Source organism: Tiliqua scincoides, chromosome 3 (assembly GCF_035046505.1).
Source record: "Tiliqua scincoides isolate rTilSci1 chromosome 3, rTilSci1.hap2, whole genome shotgun sequence".
In the NCBI taxonomy this organism is placed as follows: Eukaryota; Metazoa; Chordata; class Lepidosauria; order Squamata; family Scincidae; genus Tiliqua; species Tiliqua scincoides.
This window is the reverse complement of record NC_089823.1, coordinates 76,621,577-76,649,218: the sequence shown is the minus strand read 5'-3', so window position 1 is coordinate 76,649,218 and position 27,642 is coordinate 76,621,577. Positions and strand designations below refer to the sequence as shown.

The following is a 27,642-nucleotide window of genomic DNA, read 5'->3' as shown; positions in this document are numbered from 1 at the left end:
ATTGCTCCTTTCTCTCTCTCTGTGCTGTGCCCCTGCTGTTCCCTCAACCTGGATGCTTTTAAATGCCACCTGGATATATTTAGAAATAATAAATAAATAGAAAGGGGGTCCTAGAGAGTGTGCAGAAAACCTTTGTATAGTATTTGGAGAAGGGCCGTAGCTCAGGGGCAGAGCACATGCTTTGTGTGCAGAACATCATAAGAACATAAGAACATAAAAACAGTCCCACTGGATCAGGCCATAGGCCCATCTAGTCCAGCTTCCTGTAGCTCACAGCGGCCCACCAAATGCCCCAGGGAACACACCAGATAACAAGAGACCTCATTCTGGTGCCCTCCCTTGCATCTGGCATTCTGACACAGCCCATTTCTAAAATCAGGAGGTTGTACATGCACATCATGGCTTATAACCCGTAATGGATTTTTCCTTGTAGGACTCACTGACACATTCTGACTGACCTGCTGAGCCTGGTAGGATTGTATTTACATGCCCTTTCCTTGTTCCTCTTTCACCCCCATCCTTGCCTGCCAGTACACATCTTCCTCCTGCTGGATGAAGTGACTACTAGACTGAGAACCCAGATAAAGAAGAGAGACAGCAAGCAGCCCCACATCTGCAAATATTGCAAGCATTTTGCAAATATGTTTCTTCTCAAGGAATTTTCAGAGAGCTAGTTGGGCTATGTTGGCATGGTTAATACAGTGGACCTTGGTATCTGTGGGGGTTCTGTTCCCACCTCCCCTCGTTACGAATACTGATTTCTGTGGGTCATCAAATTTGCGGAGAGGACTGACCTGAAAAACCGGAGCTGTTGTTCAGAAGCCTCTGGCAGGCCTCTGAGGTGTGGGGAGGTGTGCATGACCTCCCTGTGCTTCAAAACACCCTCCCAGACATGACCTGATCGCACTTCCAGCCACACCTGAGAGGTGATATGAGGCGCTCCAGTGAGGTTCAGCACCTGCATTGAGTAAAATGTGTGAGTGCTGAACCTATTAGTAAATTAGTAAAGTAATTAGTTAATTAGTAATTAGTAAATTAGTAAAGTGAGTTAGGTTTTTATCCACTTTAAATTAGTGGATAAAAAGTGCCCATTGTTCACCTCTGAATCATCCATAATTAGTGGAGATTCTTAAAATTTCTTTAAAAAAATGAAAAAAATCTGGTTTCGCCACATGCACAGCTAGCCGCTATTGGAAACCATTGCTGCTTTTTTAAACCTCAGGCCTGGTCCGATCATTAACATTTGAATTGCCTGTGTTCATATGAGAGGACACAGAATTCTTCAGGCTTTCCTTTTCACCTCACATAAATAGTAAATAAACAAAATTAGCTCTGCAAAAGTTAGGCTGCAAAAATACTAATGCGAAGAGCACAACCCCAAAAGGGAATAGGTGAGCCTTGCTGAAAGTGGAAATTGCCAGAAGTGCGTTTTGACACCATTACTTTCAATAGGTAATTAACGGGATTAAAGTTTCATGAAAGGTTTCAATTACACTAACCGTTTTACTAGTTTTAAACCCAACATCATTTTAAATACAAAATACTAAAGAGGCAGTTAATCCATATTGACTTGTTTTGAGCCCTTGAAACTTGGTTCCTGAAATTATAAATAGCCTTCTACAAACTTGTCAGGTTTGTATGCAGGGAGCAAGAGCAAATGCAAAAGAATAATATTGACCCCTATTATGCTATGAAACCAGAAACATATCGAACATTATTCAGGCAATGACATTCATGGGAGAGGGAGGTGGTAGACAAGGCTAGCATGATTTCTGAGACTTAGAGCTCTGTGAAATCCACAGGCCCAACTGCTTGTTAGACCCATGGCTATCACTTCCTACTCCCTCTAGCACAGTGATTTTTAAACCCTTTTCATCAAATGGCACACTGACAAGGTGCAAAAATTGTCAGGAAAACCATCAGTTTTTTGACAATTGACAAGGCACACTGCTCTGCTGGTGGGGGGCTCACATCCCCCATAGCCCTACTAACAAATAACCCACATCCAAACTCCCTCGGCACACCTGCGAACCACTCATGGCATAATAGCTGCTTTAGCATAATGCTAAAGTGTCCATTAATTACTGCCACTTTCTGAAAAATTACACTGCTTATTAAGCAGCAAGCTAGGTGAAACTTTGTGACTACATCTAGCTGCAGTGAATAAAATTCAGTTTCCGAATCCTGGACAATTCGTTAAACAAGCTTCCTCTTGGTTCTGTCTATATATAGTTATGGAGCAGAAAACAAAGGTCTTTCCTGTGACTGTTATTCACAGATATATTTAGAAAATACTTCTAAAATTAGTATTGTGGGAGACACTTAAGCCAAGGCCTATTGTTTTAGCAGACATGCTTGTACAGACAGGATAGGTTATTTGTGTTGAAGAAGGAGGGAGGAAACCTTATGAATAAATACCTGTATGTTTTTACCCTATATGAATAAAGAAATCCTCCCTCATTTTGTGCAGTAATGCTCAGGGTTCCGTTTTGTTTTGAACTGTGAGTTTGCAAGCCACTTTGCTTCCTTTGTTTTTTTCTTTTTCTTTTACATATGTCTGTGACATGCATATGTTTGCATCCCCTTGTATTACACAGGTATGCCATCAGAGAACTGGGATAATCATGGCTCTCAATACACAGTGACAAACATTTGTTCACTGTTGAACAATACTGAAAGCAGATTTAAGACAGCATAAGCTCTAGTTTTGTTGCTTTTGTTCAAAGCAAGAAATAGTGAAACTGTATGAAATGTATTGATTTCATTGCTTCCTTTAAGTTGTATTCAATATTTCTGTGTCATAAGCACATTCATTCGGATCACACATGTGACCTGCTATTGAAAAGCTACAGCTTATGGTTATTTTTATTTGCACTTAACTTACTGTACAATCCTAGGCATGTGTGCTCAGAAGTAAGCACCACTGAATTTAATGGGGCTTACTCCTAGGTAAATGTTTATAGGATTGCAGCTTGAGGGCCCAGTCCTATCCAACTTTCCCACACCATGCCCGGAGATAAGGGAACAAATGTTTCCATACCTTGAGGAGGCCTCTGTGTCTGCATCCTCAACACAGGAAGCAGTGCATACCCCATAGGCACAGCAGTTCCAGCACTGGAAAATTGGATAGGATTGGGCCCTCATTGTGAATTACGCCTAGCAGAGATCTTGCAGCTGCCATTTGTCTATGCTTCTGTCTTAAATTAGATTCATTGACTGATCCATAGCATGTTGGCACAGAACAACAATCCAAACTTTGGACAGGAATACAAAATGATTAGAAACAAAGGAAATATATCGGCAATTAAATTTGAAAGCACAACATAGAAGAAACTATTATCTTAATTATAATTGTGTACAAATTTCAACCTGGAGCATTAATGACTAAAAAGCATTATATTATGGGTAAATATTAACTCTTACCCTGATTAATATGAGGCCATTGTGTTTACAAAACCAAGCAAGACTTTTTGCCTTTATGGTAATAAAATGATCTAGATCAGGGGTCTCGAAACCCCGGCCCGGGGGCCAGATGTGGCCCGCAGCAAGCCTCTTTTTGGCCCACGGCCAACCTCTTGTCCCCTGAAAGCCTCTGGCCCACTCAACTGAACATGACCAGAACTGTGCTCTGATTGTGTCTGCAGGGTGCTCTGAGGGCCAGAGAGGTTGAATGAATGAGCCCATTCATTCATTTATTCACTCATCTAAATTCCATCTCTAATTTATTTATTTAAATTTTATATTTACATTTTTTTTCTGGCCCTCCACACCACGCCACATATTTGATGCAGCCCTCTGGCCAAAAAGTTTGGAGACCCCTGGTCTCGATCAATAGTTTCCAACCTTTTTTCACTTGTTTACCACTCGGCAGCCGATTTCCAAAAATTGTACCCTTCATATTAGCAAAATGTTTGTAATTAATACAGTTACTGTTTTTTCAAATTTATATACTGTAATCAAGGGTGCCCAAAGCCCAGCCCAGGGGCCACTCCCAATCTAGCCCGCAGGGAGCCCCCAGTCTCCAGTGAGCCTCTGGCTGTCCGGAGACTTGCTGGAGCCTGTGCTGGCCCGATGTGACTGCTCTTAGCATGAGGATGACTGTTCGACCTCTCGTGTGATCTATGGGATGAGGGTTTCCTCCACTACTTGCTGTTTCACATCTGTGATGCAGCAGCGGTAGCGAAGGAAAGGCTGGCCTTGCTTTGTGCAAGGCCTTTTATAGGCCTTGAGCTATCACAAGACCTTCATTCATTCATATAAGTGCCATCTCTAATATATTCATTTATGTAAATTTATTCAAATTTGAAAGCCGATCCCGCAAAGTATGAAGCGGGATTGGAGCTTTGTTTGGCCAGCCGGGAACACAAGAGCCTCCTCTCCTGAAAGGGGATTGGACAGGGACTGGGAGCTGGGCAGGCCCAGAGGGTTCTTAGGGCACCAGCAGCCGGCCCGCTTTTGCATGTGGGCACAGTGCTGACCCCTTGAACTCAGGTGCAACTTCTGAGGAGGCCTCTCCTGCTCTGGATCCCAGGGCCAGCTGCTTGGTCTGTAAGTTGGGCGATGGAGGTTTGCATGGCTCTGCCCGAGGAAAGGTTCGGGCTGCAGTCCATGCACACTTTCCTGGGGGGAGCCCCATAGTACACAGGTCAGCTTCGGAATGGCGCTCAGCCCCTGGCTCCGTGGCTGGAAGGGGACGGGTGGCCGCCTGATTGCTGGCAGGGGCTCCACAATTGATTGCCGCCTCTCTGCACGCTGCCCTGGGAGCTGCAGGGCTGTGACAGGCCCGGTGCTCCACTTGCAGGTGAGCCTGGGGAGCGAGGAGGCGTCCCGCCAGGCAGACGACCTCCGGATCCCTGTGAGCACGTGGGGAGCCGCGCAGGCTCAAGGAGGCCGTGCTCCTCCATTAAGAGGTCCTCCTGGCATCCCTCCAGGGAGTCTTGGAGGCTTGGCCCCACACCAGGTCTACTCGGAGGAAGCCCGCAGAGCGCAATGGGGCTTGCACTCTGAGCTGGACTCGGCTGCGCCTTTAGCTGCCCTTGCCTGTGAGTAAGCTCCATGGTCTTTAATGGGGCTTGCATCTGAGTAGGCGGGTGGAGGCTGGTGCAGTGGGGCTGCAGTCCTGGCCACACTTTCTTGGGAGTAAGCCCCAAGAACTGTAATGGGGCTTACATCTAAGGAGGCATGTGGCGCCCTGGGCGCTAAGGCTGCGACCCCGGCCACACTTTCCTGAGAGTAAGCCCCATGGGCTATAATGAGACCTACTTTTGAGTAGGCAGGCAGAGGCTGGAGTTATGGGGCTGCAATCCTAGCCACGCTTTCCTGGGAGTAAGCCCCGTGGGCTATAATGGGACCTACTTTCGAGTAGGCAGGCAGGGGTTTGAGCTTTAGGGCTGCAATCCTGGCCCCACTTTTAATTCTCCCGCCCCCCCCCCGGCCCCTGACACAGTGTCAGAGAGATGATGTGGCCCTCCTGCCAAAAACTTTGGATACCCCCTGCCATAGTATAGTTGGAAAATGCCTGGCAGGATATTGTTTCCCAAGCTCCTGGTTCCATGATTCTCTGCTCTTGATGAGCACTATAGGATAAGATTATGGTAAATCTGAAGTCTGTATTTTCACTAATGATCAGTCTGTCTTCTTTCACTTTCTAGCTGACTGTAATGCAATTTTTAAAGGTCTACAGTCCATCTTCCAAGAGCAGGGAATGACAGAGACTATTCATAACTGGGAAGATCATGGTTACCTAGCGACATATGTCGGTAAAAATGGCAGGTGAGTTGAATTTTTGACCTATTGTTTGTGAAGGATATTAATGATTACTGTTTAACTACAAGTTAGGCTGTGGACCCAATCCTATCCAAATTTCCATTGCCAATGCAGCCACAATACAGCCCCAAGGTAAGAGAAGAAACATGGCTGCATCGGCGTTAGAAAGTTGGATAGGATTGGGTCCTGTGTGTGTTCACAGTAAAAAGTAATAAAATGAACTGAACTGTTCATTTTAAATAAATTTGTTTGTTTTAAATAAATTGTTCAAATAAAATGAACTGAACTGAAATCAAAAATTCCTATTATATTGTCAAGGATTTTAAAACGTTAATTTCCAGTCCCTTCGGTAGTTAAAATGTTAAAAAAAAGAACTTGGACCCATGTGAAATTCATCAAGGCCTTATTGTTTAAATGCTACAAAGCTAATCTAGTTCCTTACTACCAACGTTTATACGTATGTTGCTGACTGAAATCATTGATATTTTTGTGGCCAATCGACAGTTTTGTGACCTTGCAACTAAAAAGGACATCAACTGTGGTTAGCTAATCTAGTCTCTACCATTTTAATGTCATCATAGGGAACGGAATTCTTCTCTGCTTGACTGCTAAAGTGGAAAAGCCAAATGTTCAGAGCTGGGGTTGCTGGGTACTCTCACATAACCAAAATAGTAACTTAACGTATTTTTTGAGGAATCATTGATAGAGGTTTTATAAAGTTATGGATCCATTTGGTGACATCTTTTTCAACTGCATTTATTATTATTATTATTATTATTATTATTAACAGTATTTAGATACCGCTTTTCAACAAAAAGTTCACAAAGCGGTTTACAGAAAAATCAAATAAAATCAAATATTTTCTTTGTATCCAGCAGTAGTCTGTTGTGATGTTACTTCAGATTAGGAGAATTTAACTCTATGCATGCTTGAATCGTTTAAGTTGAGATCAGAGATTACTGCAAGACCAAATGAACACTTGCATCCTTACTGTAATGTAAAGTTAGTAAACCTACAGAAGTCAGTTTTCTATACCTGTCAGATATAAAAGTCAAATGCTATAAACTGTAGGCTATCCTTCTGCTTTAGTTATTATTTTAGTAATTCAGTAATTCATCACAAGATTATAATTTATTTATTTTGCAATATAAACTACTTTGTGAACTTTTTTGTGGAGAAGCAGTATATAAATATTTTAAATATTTATTATTATATTTAATATTTAAAACTTTAATATTATTATACAGCTTTTAATTGTATGTCATAAGGAGACCTAATATCTGACCATTACCTTTTCCCACTTAAGTGAATGACTTTCATTAATTCCTATGGGGAAAAGTGCAGCACAGTACTTGGGGATGAGGCTATGGTGAGAGCAAAAATCTGCACCTAGCTCTGGCTACAAACTGAGCCAAAACCTCATCATCAGGGACCCCAGAGAAGAGAACAACATAACTCATCACGTACATACCTATCTCTGCAGGACCTGAAGGTTATGTTTTGGAAAAAGAGACCTCATCCAACCGCTTACTTTTCTTGCATCGTTGATCTCAGTAAGGGATGCTAGGGTACGGAATTCCAATGTAAATTGTGGCTAGATGGGTCATAGGTCTAACTAGTGTAGTATCAAAAGATTATTTGATTTGGAAATCCATGTTATTGTATTTTAACAAATAACTGTGGAATCAAAGTGTATTGCTGAGTAATGGTGTATAGTACAAAGGATTCAAGTATGCATGCTCTGCAGTTTCAGTCATATTTTGCCTGTTGCTGACAATTTTCTCTTTGTCAAAGGTGTTGTATTAATACCCATTTTGAAAGCTGCAGCTGCTAAATGATTCGAAGCTGATTCAGGGATTAAGCTATACTTTCTTGTTGTCACTACCAAAACAACTCATCTGTAACAAGATCAAACCTTCTTTGTCTGTAGCTAAGCTAGTAAAAGTAGCGTTTGTCATTTGTTCCAGGTCCACTTAATTCTTGTCTCATTCTAACTCAAAGTCTAATTGAAGAAGATTCAATTGTAAAGCTTTCATTGATCATGTTGTCAACATAAATGTGAGCAAAATAGCCACCACTTTCGTTGCTTACTGGAAAATTAATTACTTGTGCCAGTCAGAGCACTATATGTGGTGGTGAGTGATTTTCTGTAAAAGACAAAAACAAAAAACCCACCTCCACCACCAAAACATTTGTGCATGCCAGCCTCTCTGAAAATGTCAGTGAAAGGGGAGAACAAGAGATGCCACAGACATCTGAAGAAGACATGAATTCTTGTATTTTTGAGATTCTTGAGTCTGGGAACTTTTGGGGTGCTAGTGCATTTCTTAAAGAACTGGATAACTGTATAAAATATTGGGATAGTGCAACTATTTTTTTTTTTAAGTTTGTACATATACAGTACCATTTGGCAAGAAAAGAGTGAAGAGCTTGCCTTATTAGTCCAGAATGTTGTTAAGGTAGTCTTTGTTTGGGAACGTAGTGACATGTTTCATTATTTATTTGTGTCATGTGTCACAAGTCTAAGTTGTTCCTTTTGAATCTGTATATTGTACAAAATGGTTTTGGCTTTTTAAGAAAATTGATGCCTTTTTAAGCATCAATTCTGCCTTTTTCTGAATGTCAGACCATCAGTAAGTTTGTTCTCCTGAAGTGAGGGATTTTCATATTTATATATATTGCCTCAAACATTTAAAGAACATGTTTAGCTTGTACATCATCAGGTATCATTGTGCAAAAGGGAAAAGGGGTGTTTTTTCCCCTCTCACACAACACTAGAACTAGATCCACTAAAACTGAGTGGCAGGAGAATTAGAACAGAAAAAGAAAATATTTCTTTACCTAATGTATAATTAATCTGTGTAATTCCTTGCCACAGGTTGTGGTGATGTCTGGCCTAGATGCCTTTAAAAGGGGATTGGATAGATTTATGGAGGAAAATGCCATCTCAGTTTACAACCATGAGAAGTAGACTATCTCTAAATACTAGGTACAAGGGTCAGTTGGGCAGCGGGGAGCAGGCACTTTAAATTTGGCTCTGAGACTTGAGTTGTGACTTGAGACTTGAATTTGAGTGAGGACTAGAGACTTGATTTGAGGATTGAGACTCAAGACTTGGGGTTAGGGACTTGAATACATCACTGAAGTGTTGTAAGTAAAGATTTCCTCTTTCATTTGTTTCAATTACAAACATTGCAATTTTGAACTGCCACTAAAAGTAACACAATACAATAATTTTAACTAGTAACAATTTGTTTGTTTGCAAATGAAGCATAAACTTCCTAGATCAGATTTTTAAAAAATCTTGTAAACAAGTATGTTCCTTTTTTAATCACAGAGAAGTATTAAAATTGATATCCTACCTTGTTTTCAGGGTTTAAAGACATATAATCCAATGGAGAAAGGAGGAAACACACACATCCTGATGGCCACCTTCAGTACTACTTAAACACTTCTAACAAAGGAGTTGATCTTAAAATGGTTTTCTTCTCTCAGTTCTTATTAAGGAAGCTAGTATTTAGAATGTAGGTAGTGGCACCTGGCACTTTCAGCTAGGCTGTAATCTAGCAGCTTTGAATGGGAGGCTGGTGCATAGAATACCATCTTGCTAATATTGACAAGCAAGTCATTTCTTGTTTTTTAACATGGACTTTGCATTGGATACCAGGATCTAATAGAAGTTCTTTCTCTTATATTCCAGTTATGTTTAATCAAAAAAGAACCTTGCTTGTTTCAGTTCTTGAAACTTACTCTTGCTTTCTAGTTTTGCCAATCTGAGAATTTATCCTCATGGTTTGGTGCTGGTTGATGTGCAGAGTTATAATGATACGAAGGGAGGACAAGAAACTGAACAGGTATGTGTACGATTAACTTTATAACAGCACAGGGATTGTTTTCCGGAAAATATAGAAAGCTGCACTTGTTGTCATTTGCAGGGTTTTTCTTTATAGAGTACAGCTCGTAAGTCAGGTATCATACCAAACAATGGTTGTATTAATAATAGGTTTAGGCTTAATAGCCAAACCATAGCCATCAATCCAATTCTTGGGGTTGCACATTCTTTCCCTTGCCGGGCTTCAGTTTGCCTGAGGTTTGTATTGATGGCCAAGTTGATCGATGGTCATAATTTCCAAACAGACCATGTTTGGAGGATCCAAATGTACTAGTAAGCAATGCTTTAGAACAGTGGTTCTCAAACCTTTTAGTGCTGGGACCCATTTTGTAAAATGACAATCTGTTGGTACCCACCAGAAGTGGTGTCGTTAACCTGGAAGTGATGTTATGGCCGGAAGTGACATCTTAAAAAAACTATTTATATACTGCCTTTCTTGGTCATTGGAATTGCTCCTTTGACTTTAATTCAAGACGGAAATAAAGCAGAAAAATTTTAATACCCCCTTATGACTAAATAAATAAATAAATAAAGTAAGTAAGTAAATTAAAAGTTTAAAATAACTATAACTTTAAAAACTTGTTTAAAATAAAGAACCACCTCATAACCCTCCCAGGCAGTTGCTAATCTGTTTAAAAAAACATTCCCAGACATCCTGAAGGCTGCAGTTCTAGTCAGACTTACCTGGGAGTAAGCCCCATAGACTATCATTGTTAAAAGCATATACGTAGTAGCCTGTGTAAAGCACAGATCTGTAACATTTCCCTAATACAGTCATATACCGTGGTAGCATCAAGTCTAATATATAAAAAATAAAATACCCATCAAAATGGATGGGAACCCACCTGAAACTGGCTTGCGACCCACCTAGTGGGTCCCGACCCACATTTTGAGAAATGCTGCTTTAGAACTTAGTTTTCCTTTCTGCCTGCTCAGCAGTCAAGTCTCAGTGTAGTTGCCTTCAGAGGCAGAGCAGCAGCCATAACTATAGTTTGTCAATTCAGTCATAACACACCACACCATGGCTTCTGATCTTGGGTTTGCCAGCCAGTCCAAACTGAGGTTGATCAATTCAAGCATCATAGTAAACCATACTTAGGCTTCCTTTAACGTGGTGTGCAACCCAATCCTGTCATTATCTGCAAGGCAGCCATGCTGACGGAGTGCACATTTCATCCAGTGAGGGGGGAGACCAGAAGGTCAACCAGAGATAAGTAAAAATATTTTTTATTTATGGTCACCTATAGGTCTCCTCAGACCCACGCCAGCTATGTAACTGGCATAAGTCAACAGAGAGAAACAGGGCAGGGTAGCTTGGGAAAGGAGGTAGGATCCTGGTGCAAGCCACTGCTGCTGAGATTTACTCCCTCTCTCTCCCGAACTGCCACTTGCCCTCCCCGAATCTCTGCCTCCCCACCCACAACATGTATCTGCCACAGACTTACCAGGTTCAGTTCAGGCTCAATGGCAATAGGTGCGTGGAGCTGTCTATGTCTCTAAATGGCCCTACAGTGGTGTGATGTTTATGACATTGCTGGATCTTTTGTGATAGCGGAACTGAAGTTCCACTGTTGTAGTAGGATTGGCCATATAGTGTGATATATGACTAAGCTGCTGTCACTTAGCCTAGCTTCCTCATATAATTATTGTTACTTTTATGTGAAAAGTAAAATGAAATAGGCCATCTGAATCTTTTGGTATGTTGTTAAAATAAAAAATTGATGATGAAGGCCAGTTAAAGTCCCCTATCCCCTGCATGTTTGCTGCATTCAGACCCCACTCTCCTTGTTATTTGGAGAAAAAACAAAACTAACTCTCCATCTGGCCATGTTGCTTGATTATATGCATTTCTTGTTTGGCCCCAAGAGGGCAAAATACTACTATTTAGGCTTTGCATTAAGACTGGAAAATTGTTTAAGTTTAAATCAGCCATTCATTGTTAACATTGAAGGTACAGAATACAAGTTGGTTAAATAAACAAAAGTAATTTAAATTCCTAAAGTCCAGTATCATATTTTAAAGGGATGGGCTAGGATTTTTTCAGTCTATTGTTTATCTTAATCAGTAAAGAGTGACTTAAAAGTAAAGGGACAAATTCGCGTGAAGTGTTTCTGTAACCGTAAGCTATCATCTGTGGTATCAGATATGTCTGAATTTTCAGATCCTTTATAGGAAATGTTACTCCCATCAGATGCTCGATCTACTTGTTACTTTTTTATGTGTGTGGTTTTCGTGTTTGTTTTGTCCTGCAGTTTCTGAACAAGGTAGAAGAAAAAGTGAAAGAATTGTTTCACAGGAATGTCAAAAGGGTAAAACGGTAAGAGGATTTCTGATCTGATCCTAAATGTGACTAGATAAATTCATGTGAAATCAAAGAAATGCCTTGATTACAGAATAGTCATATTCAGTAGGCACTTGTAAAGCCAGTTATTCAGGCTTATTAATTTTTTCCTTGTATTTACAGTTAAGGTCTTGGTTCATCATGACTAAATGATTAATTTCGTCTGGAGTTCTCATGGAGTTACATAGTTACATGATTTAATTGAAACACTGGGAAATGTATTCAGCTGGTGCCATGTTTGTTGGTTTGTTTGTTTAAATGATTTAGAGCCCAATCCTGAGCTCAGTGCACCTGCTTGCTGCTGGCGTGCACTGTCGCAAACATACCATAAGACACATTTGCAGACCCTAGTGCCAGTGGTAGCCCAGCGGGTTCCCAAGTTCTGCTGCTTGCCAGTTGCGTGGACCACCAAGCAGTGTAGAGGTAAGTGGAGGCAGGGAGGAGGCGTTCCAGGGAGGGGAAAAGTGGGTGGAGGGTGTGTGGGAGGTGTTATAGGGAGGCGGGGAGAGGGTGGGGAGGAGGCATGCCAGGGGAAAGGATCCGGGAAGGAGGGAGGCAGGACTGGTGGAGCAAAGTTCCACTCAAGCCAAAGCCTCCCATTGCGGGGCTACTCCATTTACCCAGGGGAAGGGGATGAAAGTCCCCTTCTCCTGAGGAGACGCTGATGGCTACCTGGGGCATGGAAGATGCGGCAGCAGCCATTTTCGGTGCCGCCACAGCCCAGTGCCCCGGGCAGCTCAGGATTGGGCTGTTACACCCCACCTCCACTGAAAAAGGGAGCTACCCATTGTATTCATGCTTTTATTCTCTTTTTGCTGTAATCACATGGTGGGGGGGAGGTATTAGGTATCTGGGAGATTGGTAAGTAGAGGGACCTGTGAGACATCTTACTTGATATTCTTCTCTGTGTTTGGGTTAGAGGGAAATATAGCAGAAACCCAGCTGGGTGTTCCATATGCAGTTCCTCATTCTTGTCCAGTACTCTGAAAGGGATGATTACCAGGAGCAGAGAGTGATATCAAAGATATCTGTCTCTCTTCTGCTTGTAGATTCAGGATTGCCAGGTCTCCTGATACTTAGATTCAGAGACTTACCAGCAATTGAGAGGAGGCAAGGAGCAAGCAATTCACTAACCATGGCCCTGTCAGTTTGGAGGAATTTTGTCCAAGATATATCATTCCTTTATCCAAACCTGACAGTCCCTTCCTCATTAACAGGAGGCCAGCTGTGTTGAAGAGGAAAGTTTTGGCTTTCAGCTTATAAGTGCTGTAGGGGAGTAGGAAATTGCAACTATCTTGTATTTAGAGCAGGGGTCTCCAAACTTTTTGGCCAGAAGGCCGCATGAAATATCTGGCGCAGTGCTGAGGGCCGGAAAAAAATTTAAATATAAAATTTAAATAAATATATTAGAGCTGGAACTTGGATGAATGAATAAATGAATGAGTGGGCTCATTCACTCAGCCTCTGGCCCCATCTGGCCCCCGGGCCAGGGTTTGGAGACCCCTGATTTAGAGGAAGGAGCCATTTCTAATTTGCCGCCAAAGTTATGAGGAGCCCAGTAACAGTTCCTGACTGGGCAGTGAGAGGACTTGGGTAGTGGATGGCAATGACATGTTAAGGGTTTGCTCGTTTGCATATTATACATACTTTATTTGATTGAGGACTATGAATTGATTTTTATAGTTAACTAACTTACACCTTCTAGATTTCTGTTTCTGTCAGCTACTGCCCTCTAGTGTGTCTCCAAATATTTCACTATTTCATGACTTCAGAATAATGGAGACCATGACTTGTTTTTATAGTAATAGTAGGAACCTTTATTGGCATAATAACTTGTTTTTTCCTTATACTCTCCAGAAGCAGAAAAGCATAGTTTATTTTTAATTTATGTCCTTTCTGCTTTTAGAAGCCTGCAAGGTAACTTACAAAACATATAAAACATCACAAACACAATCACAATTCTTTGACAACTTTTCTATGTGACAATGTATACCTAAGTTATTTAAAAAAATATTTTGTGTACATGTACCTGCCTCGAAATCAGTTATTTCTGTATTGCATTCAGTTGCATATTTTTAGTATTCAGAAAATATCAACTTGAGTCTGCCCAGAGCATGTGAAGTACAAGCATTTTTCAGAAACTATGTATGCTGCTTATCTCTTGTTCCTGTGACATAGAAGATACCTTTAAAAGGGAATTGGATAGATATATGGAAGAAAAATCAATCACAGGTTATCAGCCATGATGACTATATGCAACCTCTGGGTTTTAGAGGTAACCTATCTCTGAATGCCAGATGTAAGGGAGTGGCAACAGTATATGGGTATCTTCAGTGCTCCATGAGGCATCTGGTGGGCCACTGAGAGATACAGGAAGTTAGACTAGAACAAGGGTGTCAAACTTGTTTCATACAGAGGACCAAAGTTAGCATTAAGGGCTCCAGCTGAGGGCTGGAAGTGATGTTATTAAGCAGAAAGTGACATCATTAAGCAGCTAACGGCCAGAAATCAGACTCTGTTTTCATATAGAATTAACTGCAAATGACAGAAGAGCAAGTACGCAAATTTTGATCGTATTTCAAGATTTGGGAAAGTCCAATTTTCATGTGGACCAGCTGTAACACCTCAGCAGCTGAGAGCCTGAGGGCCAGATAAAAAGCTTCTGGGGGCCACATCCGGCCTCGGGCCTTATGTTTGACACTCATGGACTAGATGGACTCCTGGCCAAATCCAACAGCACTCTTTCTATATTCTTATGTATTCTTGTTCTTTTTTGTAACTATATTTTATTGTGTCACACATCTGTGAGTCATTATTTACTATCATTAAAGCAGTTTAAAAGCAGATCCTTTGCTTTGACATTATGTAAATGTGAACTTCTGCGAACCTAATGCTTAAAAAAATCACTTTAGAAAAATTTACATCCTAACTTCTTACAGAATAAACAAACTGATCCAGTCCCTCATGTCTATGTTGCTAGATCCAGTAATTAATAAAAAAGACAATTTCTTTTAAAAGCGTGAATGTAAATATTCATCTCATTTTCTTACTACAGGTTGGACATCCCTTATCCAAAGTGCTTTGTACCAGAAGCATTTTGGTTATCAGATTTTTCCATATTTTGGAATATTTTCATATGCATAATAAATGATCTTGGGGATAGGGCCCAGGTCTAAACACAAAATTCATTTATATTTCATGTACCCTATACACATAGCCTGGAGGTAATTTTATACAATATTTTTAATAATTTTGTGCATAAAAGAAAGTTTGTGCATGAAACTCAGTTTGTGATTTTATTTCTTTAGGCAAAATGTAAAAAATAAAGTCACGTTGGCCCTCAGAAAATTTCCATATTTTGGAGTTCCATAATTTTGGAACTTCAGAAAAAGTTCCATATTTTGGAATTCTGGATAAGGGATGCCCAGCCTGTATAGCCATAAGTTCATTTATAAGACTTGCCCAGCACATTCAATAGACTTATGTATAGGCTAGTATCTCCTTGGTAACACGCACAAAAGTCAGGATAGAATTCAGAGTTTTCTTTCTCCAGAGTAATCTGCTCTGGATGCTACCCATTACATTTTTGTATTCTTTGTTCTTTTTTTCTCAGGTTGCCAGCCATTGTAAGAGGAGATGTCATTGATAGATACTGGCCCACAGCAGATGGGCGACTGGTGGAATATGACATAGATGAAGTTGTTTATGATGAAGATTCGGCTTATCAGAATATTAAAATTTTACACTCAAAACAATTTGGAAATATTCTTATCCTCAGTGGGGATGTTAGTGAGTACTATTGTCTTATTATGTCACTAGCTACAGAGTAACCCTACACAACTTTTGATTCAACAAGCCGAACTAGTATGAGTAGGTGTGTGAACTTTCTTTTTCTGCTAACCAAGGCAGACATCAAAACCAGGAGTTGTGACAAAACATGCATAGCATAAAGCTATGAAGTATCGGGAGTGTGGGATCTCACTGTTGCCAGCTATTTAAATTGAAGATTTTACTGTTTGACCGGATCTGTTTGACCAGATCTGTTTGACCAAGTAAATTTTTTCATGCTGGTTTGTTTCCCTTTTAGAATTTCTAATGCAGTGTATGATAGGGAAAGAGATCGGCTCTGCTGAACTTTGGTATCCCAGCCTTGGTGGAGAGAGGGCCCTTTTCCTTTCAATATTGTTCTAAAGGTTAAAACATGCACTGTATATGAATAAATTGTCACGTTATGTTCACACCCATCTGGGAAAAACAGTGATACAGGCATTACTAGATGTTTGTTGTTCTGAATATCTTGTCTCAAGTTATTCCAGAATTTGGAGATAAGTTATATATAGAAGATCAGATCTGATTATTTCCATTTTGTGATATCTGCTATGTATTTTAAAATGCAATTGTGCTGTATAAACTCTTTTGAAATAATAAAAAGACATTATGGATTCCCTAAAATACAAATTTGAGGTCTAATTTTATGTTTGTATTGCTTTTTAAATGTTGTCTGGTAAGGCATTAACTCCTCTGTGTATAATGCTATACACATTTATAGCAACACTTCTAATATACAGGACAGGTATTGTCAAGGGGGTTTTGTTATAATAAATTGTTTGTTCATCCTTTTTTCAAGATCTGGCAGAAAGCGACTTGGCATATACCCAGGCTATAATGGGCAGTGGGAAGGAAGACTACACTGACAAAGAAGTGCTCATTCTTGGAGGTGGCGATGGAGGTATATTGTATGAAATAGTCAAGCTGAAACCAAAGATGGTCACCATGGTAGAGATATCCTTTTAATAAGTGACTACTCATGTTTGTAAAACAGTGTATTTTATTTCCTCCTTATCCATTGTATGTTGGAAGGTTGGTATACATGATTGATGTATGCTGCTTCCTCGGAGAACCAGCTATCTTACTGTGTTGTCTGTGGGCACTTTAAATCTTGGCCATGTAATATAACACAGAGGTTCTTCTTGCCATCATTGCTTTACTAACCAGCTTGAACAATATCTGTAAGAATTTGGCTGATGATATGAACTTTTTTTTTTAGTAATAATTGATTTCATGTGCCTTCTTCCCTAGCAGTAGCATAGCAACAGTTGTCTATTGTGGAAATTGAGCTTTGCTTTTCTGAAGCAAAACAAAAGAGCTGATTTAAAACCCTAACAGAATAAGCTATTGGATTCTTAACAAGCATCAAAAACATTGACCAAATGGTGATTGACGGGTGTCGAAAATATATGCGCAAAACATGTGGAGACGTCTTGGACAATCTGAAAGGAGACTGCTATCAGGTAACTCCTTCTGTAAAGCGAGCAATTAGTTTTCATTAATGAGAAGTATGTGTCTGAGAAAAGCATTTGTGAAACAAATTTATTTCTATTGCGGAGTGTTATATTTACTCGAATTTGACAGTTTAGGATGCCTCTGTTGCAGCATTATTGGAGCTTATTGGGATAATTGTGTAAAATTATGTATAAGCACCAAGGTAGGACAAGCAAGAAACACAGGGTGTGAAAGCAGCACCATTTTTATTACAGGTGGAGCCTCTTCATCTGTGGATTTTACATCTGTAGATCTGACTCAACACGGGTGCCCCGAATCTGCATTGAGCCAGACTTGGTTGCACCTGTCCTCTCTGAAGGGGACAGGAGCACAGTTCCCTCCGAAGGATTTTCTGAAGCCTGCTGAGGCCGTGAGCATCTGGCTGCAGCCTTTATGGGCTTTAGAATGACCTAAAAGGCAAAAAAAAGTGACTTCCAGTTTTTGACCAAAAACCAAAAGTGCCGTTTTTATGGCCTTAAAAGGCATTAGGAGGGCCGGAGAAGACCCAGAGAAGCTTTCAGCCCTCCTAATGCCTTTTAAGGGCTTAAAAATGTTGCTTTCTGTGTTTGGCCAAAAACCAGAAGTCACATCTTTTGGAACTTTTAGGCCATTCTGAAACCTGTGGAAGCTGCGCGTGGCCTCTGCAGGCTTTAGAAAGCCCTCTGGAGGGCACCGGAGCACAGCTCTGATCCCCTTCAGATGGCTTTAGGGACTGAAAACTACACATTTGCTTATCCGCGGGATGGGGAATCCATGAACAGATCCCCCACTAATACCGAGGCCACACCTGCATTTGTACTTAAACTGAAGAATTGCTGAAATCTCCTTTTCAATAAACAAACAAACAAATAAATAAATAAAGTAGTCCACATATATTCCAAGCATTCAAACTGAGAGCCAGTGGCAGGAAAACAGTAGTGACTGCTTACTGTCAATTATAGTGTAAATTTATCACTAAATATAATTATTCCTTGTGCTATCTGCAGTAGCTTCATGAAGAAGCATAACCATGTATTAATTGGAAGAGTAAACATGTATTAGCAGAGAAGAGTGAACCCAAGTTCACTTTTTTACTACAATGAATGTGAATGGGCTGGTTTACTATATTTTTTCCCCTCACATACTCTTATGCGAGTGCTCTAATACCCCTAAAACTTCATATAACTTATATGGGGAGCTATTGCTGTAAGTTCTCCTACTTTTTTTAGGTTCTAATAGAAGACTGTATTCCAGTACTGAAGAGATATGCCAAAGAAGAAAGGATGTTTGATTATGTAATTAATGATTTGACAGCTGTTCCAATCTCCACATCGCCAGAAGAAGGTTAATATGGTTCACATCTATAATCTCTTTAAGGCAAACCTTGCTTGCAATTAAATTAAAAACCTTGCTTTCAGATGAGTAACTTCCGGCTGGAGGAAGAGGGAAGGCTGGGAGGGGGAGGGGGTACAGTGAGGCTTACATGGACTTCTAGTTTCTAATAATGGTTTTGGCAGTATGCCTGAGTGCAAAGGGGAAACAGATCATTACTGTGCCCCATTCCTCCCACTGCGTGCACAAGTGCTAGGACAGATTTGTGCCCTTAATTGTAAAAGTTGTTAATACCCTTTGTCCTTCCATTTTTTAACCATTTGTTTACAAGGGCTTGACCATAACCATGAACAAAATAATCATTAATATTACTAATGTTGCCTGTTCCCATCACTTATCCCAAAGCTTTGTCCTTGCAAATACTCTGTTTTCTAATTAAACACTTGGTACTTTCAAATTTAGATTCTACATGGGAGTTTCTGCGGATGATTCTGGACCTTTCGATGAAAGTCTTGAAACCTGATGGAAAATATTTCACACAGGTTTGTCAGGTGAAAGTAATTATTCTTCTATGCCTAGTTTGAAGCGATTGACTTGTTCTCACGCTGCTTTTATCCTCAGGGTGAGATTGGAAGGCCATTGGGCTTACACCACTTCATCTTTATTCCCTTCCCACAGACAGAAATGAATCAGAGTAATTCTGTGTGTGTTACAATACAGAATCTTCCTGAATTTGAGGGAATTCATATAAACACTGGATCATCACCTTCTGCCTGTGAAAAGGGGGAAGCTGAAGCAAGCCTGAGGTGGCCGACTGATACCACTCTGGATAAAATACCAGGGATGTTTATTTTAATTTTAGTTAAACTGTATTTGAAATATTTGCCTAAAGCTGAATTGATGGGTGTTTTTTTTATTCCCCTGGATCCATATTCTGTGTCATTTCAGGAAAGGCTGGAATCAGCTACCCTGCTACTTGAAATGGTTTTTTTCCCCCCAGGAACAATGAATGTATTGTCAAACCCGGCTTGTAGCTATCAAGGTTCTTTTTTGCAGATCACATCCTGAGAAGTCCCATCTCTATCTCTCTCTCTCAAACATTAATTGCAAACATTTGTAAGCCAGGCATGCTCAATGCCAAACAAATTACTTATCCCTTAATTATTCCTTTAGATGGCGTTATCTTGTGTCTTTGAACAGTATACACAGACAAGCTACTCTAAAGTCACTTCATTTTAATTTAGTAAAACTCATTTCAAGTTCTCTGTAGGGAGAAATTTGAGGGCTTAAATTAAGCAAAGTTTTCAGCATATATGTAGATAGAGTGGCCTGTTTCTCTGTATCAGTGTGAAAATTTTTTCCATTTTGTATAACTATTAAAGGCAAAGTGTCCCATCCTTTATTGTGACCCCAATCCTTTCTTTCCCCACATACACTGATGCTGCCAGGACACATACTGGTTCCTGTGGGGGAGGGGCAGTCCTGGAGGTCGCCTCTAGGTAAGGGAACATTTGTTCCTGGTGCCTCTGGCACCAAAACAGGTCTAATTGGACTTGCAACAGCAATTTTGCTGGTGCAAGTTCAAGTGGACCAGGGATGGCGGATCAAGGCCAAGAAGGGGTGTAGGATATTGGTGGCACCACTGCAACTAATACTGCCCCCTTCCAGCCCTTGCTCTGTTCCCTGTTCCTCCCCTGCTCCATTCCACCCATCCTTGCTTCCCTCCCATCCCGTGTTCTGACATCCTGGAGCTGGGGGATATAATAAATCTGTTGGTGGGCTGCTGCCGCTGCTTGCCTCTTACAGCGGCAGCCCGGCTTCTCCCCATGGCATATCGCAACCACTGTTAATCACTTTACACCACAGGAATGCTAGTTCTGGCAGCATAAGGCCCATGTAGGATTGTGCTGTGAATTAGGCAATATTTGCTGTCACTGTCGTGGAACTAAAGTTGACACGGTCAGTGGTGCAGATGTTGTTAAAAAAAATGCAAGTAAGGTATGTCTCCTGCTATATATGGATGCATGAACAAAATTGTATAGCTTAATTTCTTCTGAAGTGTACTTTGAAGTTTATTCTATGTAAAATACGTATTAATAGTATGGTGACAATATATCATTCAAGTCATTCATGTGTATTATACTCCTTGACCACTAGATAGAGCTTGATGACTAAAAATGTCTGCCCATGTAACAGAATTCAAATGGCACGTGTATGTACATGTATCAGGAATAATGTAAGATATAAGATAAACTGCTTTTGACCATTTTTATAATTTTTTTCATAGGAGTACAACATATCACCAATTTTTTAAAAGTGCGAGTGCCTTTATTAAAATCACAGTTATGAGTGATTTTCATATATGTGACTCTCTTTATCCATGGAGGTTCCATTCCTGGAATCCCTGTGGATACTGAAACCATGGACAATGAAATCTGCGATTTTTGGAGCCCACTTTTGCTTCAAATGTGACCACGTGCGGTCTCTTTGAGTCTCTTTGAGACTACTTCTGGTTTTACTGGAAGTCGTCCTAAGGCCATTGGGAGCAAGGCTCCAGTTGCGTTCAGAGCAAAGGTGGGCTCTGAAAACTGCAGATTTCATTATCTGGTTTTCAGTAAAACCTAAAGTTGTTAGAAAACCGCTCTGGGTGCCATTCGGAGCCTCGGAGAGGCCACAAGTGGTGGAGTGCAACCTCTCTAAGGCTTAGAAAACCTCCCAGACGTGACTGGAACAAGATTCCAGTTGCATCTTGGAGATCTGCAGGAGTGCGATACAGGCGTTTGGCATTCACAGTAGGGCAAATGCGCAGATGCCAGATCCACACATAAAGAGGCCCCACCTGTATTTGCTAAACATGCCTCTCTTGTTAAGGATTTAAAACAGTATAATTCTGAAAGTTCTGCATTTTAAGTGTTAGTATTTCTCAGTTAAAAACAAAGGAAATAAAAATTCTCATTTTTTTTTCTGAAGGTGAGAACCTTGCCCAAACCTTCATGCTTGATTCTATGATGTGCACTCTCTCATTACTGAGTACATTTTCATTTTTTCAAGTAGGGTTGTATTTTGACAAAGAAAAGTTTACCATTATGGGAACGTACTCTTCACTGAATCTGAGGATCCAGAATTATGCATGTGAAAACACTATAACTTCTGCATTTTGTAATGTTTGTTCACCTTTTTGTAAGGAAGAGCTTAATTTCTACATTTTTATATTCCAGTTGTCAGACTTAGGGCACAATCCAAACCTGTGCTGGAGTAGGCAAGCCAGGAGGCTTGCGCTGCATCCAACGTGGGTTTCTGGCAAGCAGCGGCTCAGCCAGAAGCAAGGGGAAGCTCTTCCCCTTACCCCTGGGTAAGGGCTGCTGTCCCCAATGGGTCTCCTCGGACCTGCGCCACCTCTGAAGGTAGCGCAAGTCTGAGGAGAGTGGAGTGGCTTGAAGCCGCTCCGTTCTCCCCGGGATGGTGGTTGGGATCCGGCATAACTGCTGGATCCCAGCCCCGCCTCCGACTCCCCATGTGCCCGCCCCCGGGGCTGCCCATTGCTCACCCCCCGCCCAGAAACGCCCCCTTCCTACCTCCGCCTCATGCCTACCTTCGCCACTTGTGCGGCACGGGTGCACTGGCGCAAGCGGCGGGGAGGAAGCCACTGCTGAGGCTTCTGCTGGCCTCCGTGCGTCAGCGCATCTAGATGGGTCAACGCAGCTTCCTCCCACTGAGACGCAAACATGCTTTACAGCATGTTTGCGACCCTCCTGGGGCTCCTATGCCAGCACAAGTGCTGGTTAGGATTGCACCCTTAGTTTTGATTGTTTAAAGATTCAATTTTGGAGATTCATTTTGTTACAGATGTTGGGTTCTGGAGTGCAGGAACAAGGGAGAAGAATGTTTCTTAAGGAATAGGGTCATGAGACGTGACAGAATTCATTTTGAATAAACAGGTCTTTCTTTTGAGCTCTGGAACATGTAGCCTTCAGATGTTTTATCTTAAACCTGTTGCTCACAAATTATTTTACCTTTATTTTTTTTGAAGATGAAATTCAGTACTCCTTATCTCTTTGCCCCCTTTCCTGTACTGTATTTTTTCTTTCACTAGCGTTTTCCCAATTTATTCTTGCCTCTTGGATCTCCTTCATTATGGTAATACATAGCTCCCCTCACCCTTAGGCTGTATTTGTCCCCCATCTTTCTTTTGCCTTTTGGCAGGCCTGCTTCCTTGATTATAGACTGTGGCTCTGCATCCCAAATGACTGCGGCTCTGCATCCCAAGTCTTCTCCTTACAACCCATGCTGCAACACTCAGCCCTTTCCACATAGATCATCTAGAAACTTTTTATCCACTCAAACGAAACTAGCTTCACAACAGCTGCACTGATTGGTAATGTGTCTTGGTTGATTTTCTCCTCAGCATTAGACCTACTCGTAAAATCATTTTACGATGTCGGAGCAGATCAAGAAATGGCTGCAGCGCTAGAGAATTAGCATGCAGAACGCTACCTAATCTATAACAAATTTCAATTCCCACCTTTCACTTTTCAATAAGGAATACCCTGTGTTAATATTTTTGCTAAATTCAGTGTGTTATTAGTAAATATATTTGTTGTACCAATTAGCATATAAAGATTTAGAAAAGCTTATAAAGATCTGTCAAACCATCTGCTGCAATTAAATAAGTAATTCCCAACACCAATGACTTAGGACCCAATCCTATCCAGTTTTCCAGAGCTGGTGCAGTTGTGCCAGTGGGATATGTGCTGCGTCCTGTGGTGGAGGGGTAGTCACTGGGGCGTTCTCAAGGTATAGGAGCATGTATTCCCTTACCACAGGGCTGCATTGTGGCTGCACTGGAAGTGGAAAGTTGGATAAGATTGGGCCCCCAAACTCCAATCCAATCCATTCTCTCTCCCACTGGTGCAGTCACGCTGCTGAAGCATGCGCTGCATCCTGTGGGGGAGGTGGTCCCAGAGGTCTCCTCTGGATCAACCTCTTCTAGCACGAGAATGGGTATACTTAGACCTGCACCAAAAATTGTGCTGGTGCAAGTCTGAGCAGACCTAGGCAGGCATATAAAGGCCTGGAAGGGGCACAGGATATCAGTGGCCAGCTCCTTCCAGGATATCCTTCCAGCTCCTGTTCTTCTCCATCTCCTTCCCACTCCCCCCACCTCTGCTCTCACCCCCCAACTCCACCCCCCCCCCCCGCTCTGACATTGATTCTGGGGGATATGGAGGATCCGCTGACAGGCCACCGCCATTCAACACTTGCAGTGGTGGCCTGGCTGCTTTGGATGGTGTTTCTCATTTTGCAACATTGTAAAGGATCTTACACTGCCTAAACACCAGTGGCTTAAGCCCCACACAGGATTGCTTTGTTAGCATACACACTTTGCACTGTATTTTGTTGGACTAATAGATCAATGGCTGTAAAATAAGGTCAGTTGAATTTGTTATAAAGCACCATAAAGCATACATTGTATGTATGTATATATCTAAAATAATTTTTTAAAAGATAAGAGTGTAGCATTGCACAGTGGAATATTTCTTTGTTTTTGATGTATTAACATTGGTTAGCAAAGCTTCAAGATCTCGAGCAAAATGTAAATGCTGTACTTCTAGACCGCCATTTGCCAAACTGCAGCCTGCAGGCCACATCTGGTGTAATGCTGAAGCCCTCCCCACTGTGAAACATGCTTACCTTTCCAGCGCAGTGGCACTCCAAAGAAGCCCACCTGATTGCTGCAACACAACACTCTAGGCCAGGGGTCTCCAAACTTTTTGGCCAGAGGGCCGCATCAAATATCTGGCATGTTGTGGAGGGCCAGGAAAAAAATAAATATAAAATTTAAATAAATAAATTGGAGATGGAACTTAGATGAGTGAATAAATGGGCTCATTCATTCAACCTCTCTTGCCTTCAGAACATCCTCCAGATACAATCAGAGCACTGTTCTGGTCATGTTGAGTGGGCCAGACGCTCTCATGGGATGAGGTTTTCCACGGGCTGGAAAGAGGCTTGCTGTGGGCTGCATCTGGCCCCCGGGCTGGGGTTTGGAGACCCCTGCTGCAGGCAGTCGCATCTGCCTGGAAGTATAGGCGCAAAGCCTGCTGAGGCGGTGGGCTACAGACACAATTGCCTAGTGTCACATAGCGGCAATCAGGTGCACTTCTTTTGAGTGTCATGCTGGAATGGTAAGAGATGGTCCAAAGGGAGACTGCTTTTTCTATGCACAGCAGTTGTGAGTTTGGCGACTGCTGTTCTGTACAGTAATGCTTTCGTTGTTTGCTGCATGATTTGCTTGTCACGTTGTCTGCTGTAATTGTTGTTTGTCAATTATGAAGAGCGCTAAGAGTGCTGGGATACCAAGGAGGGCAGTCTGCAAAACTAGACTGCAGATTATACTCATTACAAAGGCATTGATCAAGCCATTAAACTACGTTGATACTAGTAGGAAGTCCCATAAATTACCTAGCACTGTTTTCTATTTGTGATTTCTAAATTGCACGCATAGGTTTTTTATGTACTATCCTATTCAATTTGGTGCTGACAAAATTATATGCTTGGTAAAAAGTCAGTGGAACCAAATAACCACTGCAGGACTGTGGATAATAATAGATTACTAAACAAGTTTTGCATGGTCAATTTCCTTACCTTTTCATTAACCTCTCCCTTGCCATTTCCTGATGCTTTTGGTATGTCTGCAAATTCATTTCATTTCTAAATTCTTTCCTCCACTGTTTATTTGATGATCTAGCATTAATAAAATCATTAAATTATGCATCAAGAACAACTTAGATGTGAAAGTAAACAATGAAATAAAAAAATGTTTCCCCTCTCCTTCATTTATCTTATACAACTTATTTCCACAATATCGAGATAGATGGTATTGTATTCAATATTTCTGTAACATTTTGTAGTGCCTTTGTTTTATTACCCTGCCTTGGGCTTCTTCTGTGTAATTTAACAGTCACCATTTGTGCAAAAAAATTATCTTTTTTTGTCCGCCACGCTTACCCTCATTTGCAAGGAAAGCTTATTCATGATTCATGTGTCCCAGATTTTATTAATCCAGTCTTCTTCCTTAGAACATTTTGCTTCTTTCCAATGTCGTGAAATATTTCATTTTGACATTTAAATACTTCTTACACAACATAGATCCACCTTGAGCCAGTTTCATTACCCACTCTGTTATGGTCCATTTCAGGGGTCTCCAAACATTCCAGTACAAGGGCCACAACATATATTTTACACATTTTTAAGAGTTGAAAAAAATCAGTTTTATAAATGAATGAATGAAATTTAAATGGATGAATAAGTTTTACTTGTATCTTTTTTCTAATCAGCATGATATGATTCAAAACAAAAGAAGATATGACAATTACAAAGAAACAATGCTACTCTTAAACAGAGCAATGATATATAATGAGTAAAAATATTAAATGTTAGCAAAAAATAATTAGAAATAAAAATATATTTTACGTTGCTGTGGTCCAGATGAAATCTTGTGGGGGGCCAAATGTGGCCCCTGGGCTGTCATTTGGAGACCCCTGCTCTATTTCATTGGCTCAGGTCAATCACTGCAGCTCACTATCTAACTAGAATGCATCTAGTTAGTTATCTAACCTGCATGTTTCATGTTTTGAGACATCTGCACTGTGTATACCACCAATCCCATTTTTAGACAATCTTGGATGGTATTCAGGGAAACAATTTAATGGTTTAATGCTGCAAACCTAGATGCACTTAAGGGACCTATCGTATCCAGCTTTCCAGCACTAATGCAGCCGTGCCAATGGGGCATGCCCTGCATTCTTTTGTGGGGAGGCAGTCATGGAGGCCTCTTTGTTTTATTCTCTTACATCAGGCTGCATCGGCACGGAAAAGTTGAATAGGATTTGGTCCTAAGTAATATTAACCTTGTCACAAAATCCTCTCCCTGTTCAATTAGTGAGATTACTGCTTCCCTCCCCGTGTTTATTGAACATAAAGTGGAATTAGTAAGAAGAGGGCTACTGAACTAATAGGCCTGAGTTAACATGCTTATGATTTTGTTATATGTTAACTTTGGCTAGATCATCCCTGATACTAGGAATACTTTTGCTTTCAGGTTTCTGAATTGTGTGGACACAAGTGTGTTTATAAAAAGACTGGATTAACCTATCCTTTCTTGTAGTGATTAGAACTTATTAATAAAATTTTTGCATTAATGTGTGCATTGTCTTTCAGTTTGATAAGTGTACAGGTCGCATTTTATTCCTTCCTGTCTTGCAGGGAAATTGTGTCAATCTGACTGAAGCCTTGACCCTCTATGAAGAACAGCTTGGCAGGCTATATTGTCCTGTGGAGTTCTCAAAGGAAGTTGTATGTGTCCCCTCATACATGGAACTGTATCCTTGTTTTAATACAAGATCAAGTCTCCTAATAATTGTTCAGGCCTGCCTGCCAGATCAGGCCTGAATAATTAATACAGCAACAGAACCGCCTACTCATACAATTCAAAAGCTAAGTGTGTCCTAATAATGTAGGGATGATTCTTCTTACCTTTCTTTCTCCATCTCTCACTTGCTTCTTTCCCTCCTCTTTCTATATCTCGCTCAATTCTCCATCTCCTCACTTATCTTCAGCCTCCTTTTGTTTATATCCTGTTCTTTTAAAGTCTCTTTCTTCTCCCTGTCAGTGCTTCTTGTGGTGGCCAAGCTGCCTACTTCCCAGGTAGCTTGTAGCCAGTGCTGAATGCTGGCTCACTGAGGCTTGCCCCTGACTATCTCCAGCCCATGGAATGGGGCCATTCCAGCACACCATGTTGTGCTTGCCATCAGGGATGGCTTTAGCCTTGGTAGCAAAAACAAACTTGGTGGCAAAATGCTAGAGCAGGGGTTCCCAAACTCCTTTAAGGGAGTTGGGAACCTCGTAAGTATTGGCAGGGGTGGGACTGGAGCGGGGACGGCCCTGATGGCGCTGCAGTGATTGCAGTGTCATGGGGACCCAGGGACATTTTAACATACATGGGGGGGGG

General features: G+C 41.2%; 1 protein-coding gene across 1 annotated transcript in view; it reads left to right on the top strand.

Annotated features, from left to right (window-relative positions):
• SMS (spermine synthase) overlaps window positions 1-27,642 on the top strand; it is a 40,445-nt gene that overhangs the window by 8,254 nt on the left and 4,549 nt on the right. The window contains exons 2-10 of the mRNA XM_066622220.1: window positions 5,652-5,772; window positions 9,530-9,620; window positions 11,911-11,975; window positions 15,613-15,788; window positions 16,627-16,783; window positions 17,203-17,290; window positions 18,530-18,644; window positions 19,095-19,174; window positions 26,898-27,013. Coding sequence (XP_066478317.1) covers window positions 5,652-5,772; window positions 9,530-9,620; window positions 11,911-11,975; window positions 15,613-15,788; window positions 16,627-16,783; window positions 17,203-17,290; window positions 18,530-18,644; window positions 19,095-19,174; window positions 26,898-27,013 — 1,009 coding nt within the window. The remainder of the gene's footprint in view (window positions 1-5,651; window positions 5,773-9,529; window positions 9,621-11,910; window positions 11,976-15,612; window positions 15,789-16,626; window positions 16,784-17,202; window positions 17,291-18,529; window positions 18,645-19,094; window positions 19,175-26,897; window positions 27,014-27,642) is intronic.